This window comes from Carassius gibelio, chromosome B9 (genome assembly GCF_023724105.1).
Source record: "Carassius gibelio isolate Cgi1373 ecotype wild population from Czech Republic chromosome B9, carGib1.2-hapl.c, whole genome shotgun sequence".
NCBI lineage: Eukaryota > Metazoa > Chordata > Actinopteri > Cypriniformes > Cyprinidae > Carassius > Carassius gibelio.
The window spans coordinates 4,727,723-4,744,475 of record NC_068404.1 but is presented as its reverse complement, the minus strand read 5'-3'; the positions used below and the strand labels follow the sequence as shown (position 1 = coordinate 4,744,475).

The 16,753-nt window shown below is 36.4% G+C and overlaps 1 protein-coding gene across 2 annotated transcripts; it reads right to left on the bottom strand.

The window, feature by feature from the left end:
• Positions 1-202: 202 nt before the first annotated feature.
• Positions 203-10,365, bottom strand: rbm45 (RNA binding motif protein 45). 2 transcript variants are annotated; one of them, XM_052565672.1, is made up of 10 exons: positions 9,950-10,365; positions 9,756-9,878; positions 8,991-9,117; positions 8,787-8,906; positions 8,526-8,702; positions 6,166-6,289; positions 5,752-5,848; positions 4,155-4,318; positions 3,034-3,250; positions 203-605 (listed from the first exon to the last, which is right to left on the bottom strand). In XM_052565672.1, exons 1-9 carry the CDS (start codon positions 10,214-10,216, stop codon positions 3,058-3,060), a joined length of 1,392 nt encoding a protein of 463 aa, XP_052421632.1. In that variant the 5' UTR covers positions 10,217-10,365; the 3' UTR covers positions 203-605; positions 3,034-3,057. The 2 variants fall into 2 exon arrangements, with proteins under 2 accessions (XP_052421632.1, XP_052421631.1); XM_052565671.1 differs by lacking the exon at positions 203-605 and adding an exon at positions 692-1,008 and having other exon boundaries at positions 9,950-10,363.
• Between the last annotated feature and the right edge of the window lie 6,388 nt (positions 10,366-16,753).

Genomic DNA, 16,753 nt, shown 5'->3' with positions numbered 1-16,753 from the left:
AAATAATAGATTGCATAGTAATAGGAAAGTAATAATAGTAATAAAAAGAATTACAATGCGATCAGGAAAAGTTCAGGATTTTGCTGCTCAAAAAAAATCTTTTTTTCTTTTTCAGGATTCCAAGAATATAAAGTTTAAAAGAACAGCATTTATTTAAAATAAAAATCTTTTGTACAGTTATAAATGTCTTCATGAGTTTGGATCAATGAATTGTGTCTTTGCTGAATTAAAGTATTCACTTCTAATTACATAAACTAACTGCTTTAATTTTACGGTAAATTTCTGCCATAAGGACATGAGACCTTGTGTCTGAACCAAAATGTGCCCTCCTCTGGTGACGCTCCTCGTGTCTCAGCCCTGACCCACACTGTGTGCATCAAGCAGCTTCCTGAAGACGAAGAGGATATCAATGATGACTTCAGAGATGATAGGCTTCAGTCAGAGGGTGAACATTAGGAACTCAGTCCATCAGGTTTAGACACTGATCCAGACAAAAATCCAAGCCCTGGGATCCCTCATATTGGGAAGCAGAAGAGGAGAGTGAGGCCCACTTCTCTAAATCAGACAAACACAGCCTGTCTGAGGAGCGGGTACTTCAACATCACCTGTGTAAGATATCACACATAAACACACTCCAGGACGGTTTCAACTGTTAGATCAAGAAGAAATAAAGAGGCAACGTAAGACAAGCTTCACTTGTTAAACTCTTTTTATTTGCTCATTCCATACAGACACATACAGAGGCCATGCACGAGCTCAAACGCTTCTCAAGCTCTGTCTGTCACCTTTGTTGACTGAGATAGTTCACATGTAACAATCCTGTCATCATTTACTTTGTATAAAACAAAAGAAGTCCCTACACTTAGTAAAAGGAATTAAAAAGACAGTAAAACACTTTTTAAAGAACAGAAACGGCAGTGAGGCAGTCAGAGTCCGTCGTTATGAGGTCGTGTCATCATAAATAGCCGTCCTGTCATGTCGGGGTCATGGGTCATGTCATCTTAACCTCTGTAAGAACAAACACAGCACAGTCACACTTCTGCAAGTCCACAATCTTGAGAAACTGCTCACAATTCAGTTGAATGATTCATGTCTTAACCTCATAACCTAAAGTTACCATTAAAAGAAATCTGCAACCAACTTTCAGAATAATGTTTCAGCCACTAAATGTAGATGTATAGTTTAAACCGGTGGTGTCAAACTCAGTTCCTGCCGAGTTTAGCTCCAGCCCTAATTAAACACACATCTGATCCAGCGAATCAGGTCCTTCAGGCTCACTTGAGAACTAGAGTATATGGTTTGTGGTTTGGAGCAGGGTTGGATCTGAGTTTGACACCCCTGGTTTAAACAATGGTCCCATTGTCTGCGGTCAATAAAAGCATGAAGCAGCACTTGATGACACACAATGGGTTCAACATTCCACACAACATTTTTCTGGTTATTTAAGTGCACCATCCGTGTATTTAAAGCACCCCTTTTCTTTATGGAATAATTCAGCATGAACACACTACTCGCACTATTTATACTACAACACGTCGCAGAATAGTGCCTCGGTGCATGATGGGATGCACCTATAGAAGAAGCCTTTTGCTATTGACCATAATGGCTTTAATTGTGAATTTTCACTTAATTATTTTGTACATATTAGTTGTGTTTTTGATGAAGACTAACTACAAAACACCATTAATTCAGCCAGTTTATGGAATGACGTCTTTAAACAAACATCCCATAATTCCCTGTGGCATCCTGAACTGTTTCATTTTGTTGCATTAGACCAGAGCCGCTGAGAAAAAAAGTGACTAAACAGATTCTGAAGGCTGAAAATCAGCTTTGTCATTGCAAGAATAAATTTCATTTTAAAACTAAGGCTGTCAGGCCATTCCAATATATATATATATTTTTTATATGTGTAGATTAACATATTAATCGCAAATTACATTTGGCTGTGAAAATACCCCCAAAATGTTAGTTAAAGCTATTTGTGTTTTTAGAAAGAACTATTTTATTTGATTCGACATTAAATAAACATAAACGTTTAGGCTACAATGGCCCAACATTAACTCTGGAACATAAACATTTCCATTGCGAAGTTCAGTCAGTGAGAGTCATTGATAACCAAAACAGCTTCGTTACCATCAAAACATCTTCTATGCTCCACAAAATTCAGGTTTGAGTAAATGATAATGTAATTACATTTTTTGGGGGGGACAACTAACCCTTTAAAGGTTATTTTTTGTTGATTTTTTTTTTTTTTAATTAAATTATAATCTTTAGGTTTCATTAGTCCGAACGGCTGATTCATTCAGGAATTCAATAAACGACTCTCGAATCTTTGATTCACTCGATTCGTTCAAAACACGGGTTCATCCAGGAACTAAATTTACCAATTAAGTTAACACGTTAATATGACATCCTTATTTAAAACATGAAAATAGAACACAGTTAGCATAGATTGTTAAGCTAGTATGATATCGTTTTTTTTTTTTTTTGATCAAATAAGTGTAGCCTTGTTGAGCACAGAAGATTATTTGGCAAACGTTTGTGAAAACCTGTCAGGCTGCTGAAAGAACAAGTGTAACTCTGTGTCCGGCCACTAGTGCTAGTGAAATTACACACTGCACTTCTGAACAATATCATACAAATGATTACAAATGCCACAGGATAATTGTATGAGCTCAAGTCAATGGCAGAAGACAGGGATGATGTTAAAAGCATTGTATGCATTGTTTGAAAAGATGTTTCTGTTTGACTGGCGTGACATTATGTTGTCTGACTGGAAGAAAGACAGATCCTTTCATGTAAGTAGACCAAAAGAGACATAGAGAAGGATTGTTTCTCGGGCAGTTAAGTTCAGCTGTCAGTGCTACATCACGTCTCAAGTCATCAACAACAAACTAACTATTAAAGATTCTGCCATGACTTTCACATTGCTCCTGGATTTTCTTCGTTTCGACTCAGAGCAGAAATAACTAATGGTGTGGTGGATTCAAAAATATGTGAATAGCTTGTCTTTTACCTCCTGAGCTTACTTACCCGAGTCTGTGGGAAGGTCAAAGGTCAGTAAGTTCTCTGGCGTTTGTGTGATTCCTCTTTCGGTGGGTCTGCCAGCAAGACCTTCATCTTGACGCCGTTAATCACTTTACCGTGCAGCAGTGCTATGGCTTCGTGAGCAGGTTTGCGGTCTGCAAACTTTATATATCCCACATTCCGGCCCGGAACCAAGTAAACCTCCATCAGCGAACCGAAACGGCTGCATGGAGAAAACACACACACACACACCAAAAAAAAACAGGAAATGAATCGAACTTATCTTAACTCTTTAAAAAATTATACTGCCATTTATGAAACAAGGAAGTGATGCATGCATACAATAATTTCAAATATACTTCTGGTCAACAGTTTGGAATATTTATAATTGTTTTAATGTTCCTGATAAAGGGTCTGATGCTCACCAAGGCTGCACTTATCTGATAATACAGTAAAACTCATGTTAATATCTTAAAAAATGTGACTTATTTCAGTGATGCAAAGCAGAATTTTTAGGAGCATTACTCCAGTCTTTAGTGTCACAGAAATCACTCTGAATTATTGACAATGTCAAAAACAGTTTTGCTGCTTAATATTTTGGTGGAAACTGTGATACTGTAAGGTCACATTACCATCAAACATGGCAGTAAAAACATTTATAATTTTAAAAAAGGTTTCCATTTCAAATAAATCTGTTCTTTTGGACTTCCTATTTTTCAAGTAACCTTTTTGAGCAGCAAATCAGCATATTATAATCATTTCTGAAGAATCATGTGACACTGAAGACTCTGATCACAGGGATGAATTAAAATGTTAAATATATTATTATTATTTTTTTTTATGGTTACAATACTTCCCATACAGTTTTCACAACACGGTGCACATTAGAGACATTAACAACACTAAAATATTTAATCAAAAAAATTAAATTCTGCCAAATCTTTAACCGTGTGTGTGGAGAGATATATGTATATATAATTCAGACTTTAAAAAATGTGTTCATGTCATGTAGGAAAACACTTAAGGAAAACAAAAGTTCACTCAAGACACAGTACACTACCAGGGTCCAACACTATCAGAGGCAGTGTGTAAATCACTCGTGAACACACACACACACACACACACACCAGAAGACGTCCTCCAGCACATCCACAGGCAGAGGCGAGGGGTTGAAGATGACGAAGAGCCTCTCCTTCACCACGCTGTCAGACGCCACTAGCTTTCTCAGAGGAGGCAGAGCTACATCTGTCTGCACACGTGCTTTCTGAGCTACAAACGGTGCTGTGTAGCCCTACAGGACACAAACACTGGTCAATAATCAGTTCGATGACTTCTGATCATCAAGTCTCTCAAGTCAAATGGAGGACGAGCTCAACGTAGATCAATAATACTGCGCTCTGTAACAACAAAGATGCACGACGAACAAAAGTGTTGCATCATTTGTAGGTGGTTTTAGGTTCAGGGACAATCTTATTCTAGAACATATTCAACTGGACAAAAAGACAAACACACACAAAAAAAAAAAAACCTTTTTAATAGCTAAAATATGTTAAAAACGTTGACCATGGAAGAAAAAAAAGACAGATGAGGGCAAGTAAACTATGACAAAATGTTCATTTTCGGGTGAACTATCACTTTGTATATTGAAAATTATTTTTTTATCAATAAGCGGCGAACTGTGCACCACCATTCAAAAGTTTGGGGTCGGTAACATTCGTAAAATCGTTTGGAAAGCAACCTCGTGCTCACTAAGACTGCATTTTTTGTTTGAAGATGATAAAATGATACTCTGAAATTATTTTCTAGATTGTACAAATGTATTATTTCTGTGATGTGCAGCTGTATTTTCAGCATCATTCCTCCAGTCTTCAGTGTCACGTGATCTTCAGAAATCAGAATAATATGATGATTTACTGCTCAAGAAACATTTCTCATTATTATCAGTGTTACAAAAACGGTTGCACAGCTTAATAGTTTTGAAGAAAAATGTGATTTTAATATATATTAAAATGTTATTCTTGTGATGGTAAAACAGTTTTTGTAACTTTATTTATGCATTGCATCCTTGCTGAATAAAATAATTACTTCATATATATATATATATATATATAAAGTACTGACCAAAACTTTTGAAAGGTTATGTAAGTTTGACATATGTGTCCCTGGTTAATTTTTGAACTGAGATATATATATATACATTTGTTATGATCTGAAGATTTTTGGCCGAGATATAACTATTTGAAATCTGAGGGTGCATAAAAAAATAAATTAAAAAAAAATTGTCCAAATGATGTCCTTAGCAATGCGTATTACTAATCAAAAAATTTAGTTTTGACATGTTTAAGATAGAAATATTACAAAGTATCTTCATGGAACATGATCTTCACTACATATCCTAATGATTTTTGGCATAAAAGGAAATTCAATAATTTTGACCCATACAATGATTTATTGGCTATAGCTACAAATATACTTCATAACTGGTTTTGTGCTCCAGGTTCACATATGAGTTTTCACTGATGATCAATTAACTACAACAGCATGTGGAAACATGAGGTAACTTTGGCTTATACAGGAATAGTTCACTCAACAAAACTGTACGACTTTCTGTCTTCCATGGAGCACGAAAGTAGAACGAATCTGAACAAATCCCTAATTTAGAGAGCTGGCAGAAATGACTAAGAGATCTTGAGGACTGTCTCATTGTTCTCACACGTTACTCACTGCGCTAGTCTTCATCAGCTGCGCTCCAGAAGGGCCGTTCCACACCACAGACATCATCTGAGCGGCCACGAGCTGCATCGCCATCTTCCCCACGGAACTGAACACAGACAACACAACTAATAAACCTGCATCTCCATACATACAGCTCAAGATCTCATCTTCTTCAGCTAGCACGGTTTCTAACACTATAATTGTTCAAATCAAAATAAAAAAACATCAACCTAAACGTGCCCAGAAGCTAGTAAAGTTTTTAGGCTATGTTCCCCACAACCCCTTATATAACAGAAGAGCCAGGTTGAGTAATGATGGATTCATCAAGATAATGCTAACTGAAGATCCGTGGCATTTAATGAAGCAGGGTATACAGAAGATCAAACATCAGACAGATTGAGTTGAACGTAAAGGTGACTGTACCTCGTCCTGTCCTCCCCATCGTCTATATAAGATACCGAGAGACGGTTACCAGGCGGATACTCAAACCCATTCAGCTTCTCTTTAGCATAAACCGCAGAGCCCAGGTTATTATAGCGCACCAGACCTGCAGAGCACACACATGCCATCAATCGAACGAGACCCTTCAAGTTTACTCATCTTCTCTTTCTGAAGTCATATGTTAGCTTTGTTTGAGGAACAAACTTAACTTCAACATAGATTTAATATATACACATCAGTTCAAAGGTTTAGGGTCAGCAAGATTATTTAATGCTTTTGAAGAGTATTCTCTTATGCTCACCAACGCTGCATTTATTTGATCAAAAATACAGTAAAGAAATGGTGTAATATTGTTACCATTTCAAATAACTGACTTCTATTTGAATATATTTTAAAATAGAATTTATTCCTGTGATGCAAAGCTGATTTTCAGCAGTCTTCAGTGTCACACGATCCTTCAGAAATCATTCTGATATGCTTAGAATTTTTTTTTCAGGAGTATTTTTACAACACACTATCTGCGAGTAAATCACTCACGTGTGATTAATAACTGTCACTCACTCACATTTCTGAACATAACACTTTATAGTGCACGATCCAAACTTATTTTTTTATAATTCATGAATGAAACCATTTTGTAACATGATATTGATGTACCATTTACATGGCAATGCAATGTCTGATTTTAGAATGGGTGTTAAAGGATGAATTTTGAGATTTTCAGTTGATATATAATTTCTGATGATTTCTAAAATGTGATAGAGAAAAAGGCAACGAAGAAGTCTTTTTTTTTTTTTAAACAAAGGGCAAAACTGTTATAATGTAGATTGTTTAGGGTGCACTCTTGTCATAAATTAATCTATTACTTTTCCTATATAATTTTGTACAAAAAACATTGGTAAAATATATATTTGGGAGTCTTTCCAACGAAATATAGTTGGTCAAGATTAGATTAGATTTAATTGTGATATAGTGAAGTAAATGTAGGCGTCCCGTATATGGGACGGGGTGACAGTTAAAGGGTTAAACTTTACACCAGGCGACTAAATAATGTCTGTCATTAGCCACTGACTAATGGTTAGATTTCAGCTTAGAAGCAGAGGAAAAACCAGGTGTATTTTGTCTGTGTGTTGTGTCCTCTGACCACATGTGAGCGTTTACGCTGGAAGACTCTGAATGACAGGAAAGAAAGCACATTGATCAGGGCGTGGGTGGACGTGACGTGACTGTCCCGCTGAAAACAAAGCATCCTGCTGCAGCTAGTAGGGGAAAGAGTGACAAATGGAGTAAAACAAGAAGTAAACTTCCTTCTTAAGCCTCAAGTTGTGTTCCAGCCATTTTGACACGAAGACAATGTCCTTTTCTCTCGCAAATGCTTGTTAATGTTTTCGCACTGGACTTAAAGCTACTGACTTTGCTCACACAGGGAATATATAAAAAATGCACCTCTTTTTTTATCTTCTTTACTTTTTCAGGTGTTCATGCTCAAAAATGACCAGCCTACAAAAAATAGCTTGTAAATCTTTCATTATGTTATTATTACCAAATCTTGGTTTTGATGATCTATGAGGTTTTTAAACATTGATTGTTAATCTTTCATTATCACCAAATCTTGGATTCAGTCTGATCGTCAACTTGTTTTCTTTCAATTAGCACAGGTTTTTGTATATACTTTTTAACTATTTAATTGTAGACCTCATTGGTCAAGTTTATGCACCAAAAATACTGCCAAAATAATTAACAAATAATGCTTTTTTCATTCAAAAACTGATCTACTGTATATAAGCTCAGATCAACGAGGGCTTCAACCAATCAGTTCCAAAAAAACACAAACCCAAAAAAGATTCAATCCAACTGAATCCAAGACTTTGTGATGATATAGAACTTTATTTGCATTTTTTAATTTTCTAAAAAGGCCAAATTAAGTAAATGGTTTTCACCACAGCACAAGGGTTAAAATGTATATAAAAAATCTATATAATATTTATATAATATATATATTTGCATGAAGATGAAAAAAAGTGCTGACGGGTAAAATAAAAAGATTTACTAGCTAATGCGAATTCTTTTTCCAAAGGGACTGTATAGATGGTTGCTTAGTGCAAAAAAGCATTTATTTTTCCAAAACATCTGTACCCGTTCTCAATATAATACATCGCCAATGAGTATCGTTGAATATTAATTCAGTTTAAACAAAACTGAGCCCAAATTTTTCAGCATTAGTGTATAATTCACATGCTGTCTATAAACTTGTAATTTTGGGGAAAATGACACTTTAAAACATTTTAGTAGGGTTGTGCACAGAGAGATAACATTATAGCACTGAGTGTGTGGTGTGTAACCTTTGCTGAAGCTGTACTGCTCTCTCTGCATCTCACAGAAGTCCATTCCCGGGATCAGGTCGAACAGGCCGTAGATCTGCTCCTGCGTGACTGTGGCCCGCGAGGACACCAGCAGGCACCGCGTGATGACGTCCGAGCTCCACGTGTCCCCCGTGGTGTAGCTGCTGGACTCGTGTGCTGCAACAAACCAGGAAACCATCACACTAACCCCTCACGCATCCAAAAACTGCACGCAGAAGCATGAAGCGGCTTGACACTTACCAGAGGTGTACGAGCTCGAGCCTGGATCATTGGCAGAGTGATCCGATCTGGGGTTACTGACATACTCACTGTCTGCGGATGCATTTTTGGACCTGGGCTCGGCTAAAATAGCTCTAAAAGCTGCAGAGACAGACAACTTCATACTTCATACACTAATAAATACAGTTGAAAACAACAGCAAAGTAAGAGGAATGACTTGCTTACTCTTGTCACAGTTTTCTATGGCTTTGGCGGCTTGTGAAGGTTTGTGGAATCGCACGTAACCCAGACCTTTACTTTCACCCGTGGTCTTATTCCTGATGATAATAGCGTACTCTACATCTCCATACACCTGTGGAAGAGGCCACAACATGTCGAAAATCAAATTAAAGACTATATAACAAATTAAGGTTTGCTTAACCTGTTTTTAGGACCATGCATTATTTCATGGAAAATTTATCACAGTCTCTCAATTGGTTCTATCACTGTTACTGAATGCAAAAATTGGTGCAAAAAACACATATCTTAGAATTTTGCGAAATATAACGTCACACGTTTTTAATTTTGGGGTGAAGTGTAATGTGTGTTCAAGCGGTCCCTCAGAAAGTTGAAATCTTCCTCAGCGAAGGACTTTGGGAAAGCTCAACTACCACAGCATGCACATTTTCTCATCTAAATGCACTATTTTGTTTATATTATATTACATTATCTGGATTGAGTTCCTTTTAATTTGGAAGTTTGTACAGTTTCTGCCTTTTAAGGTTATGCTTTCAAACTGTCCATCAGGAAATGCCTCAAGAGTAATACATCCAAACTGTATTTACATATATGAGCCATTTTAACATTTGTACATTATGTTATTGTTATTTTTGAAGGGGGAAAACCCTCATATATAGATAGATTCAAGAAATACATTTCGTCCCCTTTATACAAAATGTATTTTCCTTTTAACTTTAGGGAAATTCGCATGGTTTTCCATCCAAATAATACCTTGAACGTGTCTTTTAAATCTTCCTCGGTGAAGGATCTTGGGATCATGACGAAGATCCTGGTGAGCTCCTCGTCCTCCACATCTCTGTGGCTGCCAGAAGCCCTGGACTGAGCGATGAAGACCTGGACAAGACACACATGTCACGGTTTGTTTGAGATCTCACACTGGGACTGTACAGGGGTCATGTAAACACCTTGATGGGTTTGGTCCCCTCGGCCAGGCTTCGGCCGTGCATCTCCTCCATCGCAGTGCAGGCTTGCGACGATTTGGCGAATTTCACAAACGACACTCCTTTCGACTCTTTCGTCTGCTTGTCCCTCACCACCAGAATGTCCTGGATCTCCCCGAAATCTGTGAAATGCTCTCTTATAGTCTCCTCTGTTATGGATTTACTGGTGACGAGAAACAGCCGACTGTTCGGTGGCTCGTCCAGATACGAGGCTCGGTTATATTCGTCCATTCTCACACTAACAGATAAAATGTATAGTATTAACTTTCAGCCGTTTAGCCAGCTAGCGCCTGTTTAGAAATAGACTGTATAGAATATCTCCGCAACAACCAACGTAAACAAAACCTCAACAGAATACACGCGAGGAACGCTTTTCATAATAAAAGTCACTGCAGAAGACGGTGGCTCGGTTAAGTCACATGACAGGTTTGGAGACTGGTCATCCATTCGAATTAAATATATATTTTATAAATTCTATTGTAATATTGTAAATAAATATATTATGTATCGAGTATACCTTTGCCTAGAGAAATTAAAAACAATTTTTTTTAAACACAAATGTTTACAGCAAGTGGCCAGTGTTCAGTATGAACAATAAATAAATAAACTCTCTTCATTTACATTAATTATATAAACCATTTTTAATCGAAAAAAATAAATACAAATCAAACACTAAAAATAATGAAGACTTACCTTGAAATGATGTCTTCACATTGCAAACCAAATTTACTAAGCATATTAATAATGACATAATAAACTCACAGAATTAAAGCAGAATTAATCTAATTTTATCTTGAATCAAGCACTTTTATTAATTAATAATATTACTTAAAAAATAAGAACTTAAAATTGGTAATATTCATAAAAAACACAGACTGACAATGCAGGATGCCACTTTTATGCTCACTGTAATTGATAAAGAATAACCTGTAAAGGACAGCAGGGTGGTGATTGCAAATTTGTTTACAGAGTTTACAGAAGTCAGAGAAATGAGTTAAACGTGTCACATTTGATGGGACTCAAAAGAAGCCAGCAGCATGTTTTTGGCTGCGAGGAGTGCTGGAGGAGATGCCAGCAGAGAGAGCTGATCCTGTGCTCTGTGTGGATCTGAACACAGCACTGAGAACAAACGCATCATCCATAGCCAGGGTGACCCAGAGTGAACCCAAGCTCACACTACAGGAGGTTTAAAATCCTAACTGATTGTGAAATCTGGTTGCAGTACACACATAAGAAGAATCTTTGCAGATTATCTTCCTGCAAATCTTAAACATGCTCACACTAAAAGATTTGAAAATCGTGGTAAGATCACACACTGCAAGATATTATTAAATGGGTCGTATGACATTGTGAAAAAGAACATTATGTTGTGTATTTGATGTAATACGGTTCAAGGTAAAAAAAATAAAAAATAAATAAATAATATAATATAAACATTATTTTCCACATATTGTACTTTATTGTTTCTCCTCTATGCCATGCCTTTCTGAAACACATTGATTTTTACAAGAGTGGCTCATCGGTCTGAAAGGCGAGGTGTGCTCTGATTGGCCAGCTATCCAGTGTGTTGTGACTGGCTGAATAACTCAAGCAAGCAGGAAATGTTACACCCCTCACCATACTGTGATGCGTGTCCCAGCACCACGAGACAAAACCAATAAAAACAATAACAAAAACTGGGCATTTGTTGCATCCACTGAAGACATAATTACTGATTATAATGACTTATACTGTGTTATTATACGCTGTGTTGAGTATCACGCCGCATAAACATAAAACATGTCTGCATTTGTGATCGGAGAAATGACAACCACAAGCGCTACACTGCTCAATACTCGTGTTTTAATCATCAGTGCTTGCAAAGTTGGAACTGCCTCACTTTATAGAAACAGCCTTTAAGCACATTGTAGGCTGCTCTGCAGGTTCAGGGAAACAGTCACACAGCATCACACATTGTGGTTTTGAGAACGGCGCGGCTGGCAGATTTGATGAAGGTCATGAAGGTGTGATGACCCCGGGCTGGACTCTGCTTCATCCACGGTGAAAGCTGATCAGGCGATTCACACCGCGAAGTTGATATATTTCTTCAGCGATCAGCACAGATCAGCTCTAGGCAGGATGAAGCAGGTATCGTCCTCTTTTGGAAGGTCAAACAAAGTAGTTTTGCTTTCACAATGAAACACACAGCGTCTCCACAACATGGTGGCAACAACAATACTACAGCGAGAATAAAAGTTGTGCCTTTTTCTTTGCGTGAACATTTGACTGGCGTTACGCAAATCTTCTCACATAGTGACGTAGACATGTGGGGGCGTGTTCAAATGAGGTGTTTTAGGGGCGTGTGGTTGACTATTAACTTTTATAAAGAATATCTCTGTGGATTTGAGACTTCAGTCTTGCGAACTGTACAGATCTTCTTCATGCACCAAGAGCTTGAAACACTTCAACGAGAAAGGTAAAAATTTACATCACATCATATGACCACTTTAAGATTTTCATGCCAGAAGGAGCGCCTCACGTGATCTCATGTAGCAGCTCGTCTGCAATGTTTATGATAGCAAGCGTGCTAGCAGCTTCCTGCACTCACCTTGTACCAGTCTTGGGGGAAAGTTACTTTTCAAAAGAAATGCATTAATAATTTTTCCCCTAAAATTTAATTAATTGCACTACTTTTATGGAAAGTAATGAATTACATTACTTTTGCATTATTTTTTCTCATCACATTCTTGTGTGTTTTTAATCTAAATGTTTTTTTTTTTTTTTTTTTTTTTTTGTGGCTTGTGTAAAAGACATTTCCCACCAAAAATGAAATGAATAAGCCTCAGGTTAGGAAATGTACATTCAATGATTAACATATTTAATTATTGCAGGTTTGCTGAGGTTGCATTCAAGTTTTTATTCTTTTTACGTAATACTAAATCTGTTTTTGTGCAATTGAGATTTTCATATTTAGTCTAGAACTAAAGTAACCATTGTATTAAACATTGCACTTCCTGCTAGACAATAAATGGGAAAACAAAAAGTATAACTGGCCTTACTCAGCCTATTTCAAAAAGCAGCTGTAGCTGATAGTTTACTGTAAATTGTAAAGTTACTTTAAAAAAGTAATTTGAATAGTATGCAGATTTTAGGAACTACTTTATCGCTTGGTACAACATTGGATTATAAAAAGGAATTTAAAACGTACTATTAACTATTAATAATTTTAAAACATTTACAAATGTTGATAACGTTGCTGTTTTATTCTAATTTAAAAGCTGAAAAACAGATAAATTGCAATTATTTCATTATGACTAGTTTTGAACATAAATGAGTACAGTACACAAACTCACAGAATGAAACACATGGACTAACAAGGACATTGAAAGTGAGCAGACGATTCCGGTGTAGAAAGGCTGCTGTTTAGCCACAAGAATGGACAAATGCAAAGCAAAAATGCAAAAGACTTCGAATTTTTAGCTAATTTATGACCAGTTTAATACATCTTTTTAAATAATTTTACATGCAAGATTTGTATTTTTGAGATCATCATTATTAATTTAAAGTACTGTATATATGTTCACCAAACCATGCGACTTTGGCTCTTCCCTAAACTAAAATCCCCTTTATAAGGGTAAAGCTTTCAGACTGCCGGTGAGATTCAGGATAATAAAACAAGGAGGGAGAGAAATAGTTGAGGCCTGGGGTCAGAAAGCCTTAAAGAAAAACACACCACAAATCGTTTGGGAGGGTTAAAAACAAATTCCTCTGCTCTCAAAAATAAACTCATATTCAGTTGTTAGACATGACTGGCAATTCACAAAGGACTGGGTTTTATGGTCTGATGAAAATAGCTTTTTGGCAACAAACCCTCAAGGTTCCCATACTTGTACTCAGCTGTTTTCCTTGAATGTGAAAGGTTAAGGTTTTAGGATTTTTTTTTTAATAAAAGAACAAAATGATTAACAGTGTATATTTAATTTTAGATCCTTCCTTGTCCATAGTTACCAAGGGTCCCAATAACTATAAATATATATATATATATATATATATATATATATATATATACATACTATGATATTTTCTTGAACTTCAAGAGGAAACACCCACATTTCTAAGAATTTTCTTAGAATTTTGTTACTATGAGTAACTATTCTCAGACCCAGAAGTGTTTTATTTCTAATGGCAGAATAACTGTAATCGTGGTGCAAGGTAAGCTGAAGTTAGTTTACTGAGAGTTATGTGACTTGAATTTCAGCACTGCATGTTTGTTCAGAGACTGGCCCAAAACAAACATTGTAATTGTAAGTTGATATGTCAACGAATCATTATGATACCTGCCTTTCCTAAACCTATTTGGAAATAATATTTGACAAATATATCCCTATATCAAGAACAAAACAGTAAGATAAATTCCTGTGCATCATTACTCCAGTCTTCAGTGTCACATGATCCTCAGAAATCATTCTAATGTACTGATTTGCTGCTCAAGAAACATTTCTTATCACAGATGAATATGGCTGTGCTGCTTAATAAATGTTGAAATCACGATCATGTGTCTTCTTCGGGATTCATTGTATTTATATGATATTATGTATTCAGGACAGTATTTATTTGTGTAACATTTGAAAAATCTTTACTGTTATTTCTGACTAATTGAATGCATCCTTGGTGAATAAAAATAGCAATTTATTAAAAAAATAAAATGAATGAATGAATGAAATCATAGCTATCCAAATCTGTAGAACAATGGTGTGTATTTAAAAAGTATATTTGCAGTGTACATTATAGTTGTTTTTGTTGAGTGTGATACAATTAAAAAGAGAGGTTATAGTTTTTTTTAGGCTATTTACATTAGGTAGTTAAATTAGACCCATTTAATTTTCTTTGCTCATTAATTTTCATAAATTGTTTAGATTTTTTTATTATAATTATAAATCAGATCTTTACTACACATACAGTACTTCATTAAACAACTGAATTTTTTTATTAGGTTGTAAAATCAATTCCATGGCACACACTTCCCATGATTCACTGGTTGAGCACTCTGGGCTTTCTTGTGTTTGTGTTGGACACTTTCTGATGTGACTTGTTTGTACAGTTAAGTACATTGTTTTTCTTGGGTTGTCCTCAAAATGAATTATGAAACTGAAGCCTTTCAGATAGTTTAATTACCCTACATAACTGGTTTATGATAAAACTTATTCTATCTATGTTTTCTCTGGCAAGCATGAATAGGGAACAACTCTGGAGCTGGAACACAATCTTATGCTAAAATGCTAATTTTTACTTTCTGAGTCTAAAAACTTCTGTCTTGGCCGCATTTGAAAGACTGCACGTGTTTAGTATTGCACTCAGGCCCATTTAGCCACAAGCTTGAAAGCATCTATTCAAGTACTCCACTGAGCGTCTGAAAAGCTATGCAGAGAGCAGCCTACAGTGTCTTTGTATATAGCCCATCACTCTGGACTGGCACTTACAAAACTCTACAGGTGATTGATGTAGCCAAAAAAGCATGCAGACCCACAAGATTAAATGCATGGGAAGCACAAGGTGAAAATGTGGCAAGATTATTTGTATGTAATATTCCTCCCTTGATCTACCCTGACATATTTGCCCCATTATCATATCCTTACAGTCTGCAATCAGTGATGTGTAAGGGAAACAGGTCAATTTTGCTTAGAGTGAATCATTTAAGATTTTATAGGGAATTTGAACAGAATCACTGTTTCACGCTGATCACTGAGACACCCTGCGATTCAGTGAGCGAGCCATTTAACATCAACTCTGCACTGGATATTAATATACAACGTATAGTGAAAACACTGTTAATTAGCACAGTAACAAGATCGGCAGTTTAAGACATTAACTTGTAAGCACAAAACACAAGATACTTCTCGTTTCAATATGAATAAGGCTTTATTAGATAAATCTAAGACATAGAAACTAATCTAACACATAAACGCACGCACTCACACATTCACACAAGTTGCAGGAAGATCGAAAGTTAGGGAAAAAATGAGTTTAAGAGAATGGAAATGTGAAATCCCAAGTTTACAGCAATACGTGAAATTGCATAGACATGAACAACCATCAATCACTTACCGGTTACCTGAGGTGCAGAAATAAGCCTTAAAGGGTTAGTTCACCCAAAAATGAAAATGTATGTCATTAATAACTCACCCTTATGCTGTTCCAAACATGTAAGACCTCCTTTTATCTTGGGAACACAGTTTAAGATATTTTATATTTTGTCCAAGAGCTCTCAGTCCCTCCATTGAAGCTGTGTGTACGGTCTACTGTCCATGTCCAGAAAGGTAAGAAAAACATCATTCAAAGTAGTCCCTGTGACATCAGAGGGTCCGTTAGAATTTTTTGAAGCATCGAAAATACATTTTGGTCCAAAAATAGCAAAAACGATGACTTTATTCAGCATCGTCTTCTCTTCCGTGTCTGTGTGAAAGAGAGTTCAAATCAAAGCAGTCTGGATATCCGGTTCACGAACGAATCATTCAGTTCACCAAATCGAACTGAATCGGTTTAAACGGTTCGCATCTCTAATACGCATTAATCCACAAATGACTTAAGCTGCTAACTTTTTTAATGTGTCTGACACTCCCTCTGAGTTCAAACAAACCAATATCCCGGAGTAATTCATGTACTCAAACAGTACACTGACTGAACTGCTGTGAAGAGAGAACTGAAGATGAACACCGAGCCGAGCCAGATAACGAACAAAACATTGACTCGTTCACGAGTCAAGAACCGTTTCTGTCAGACGCGTCCGAT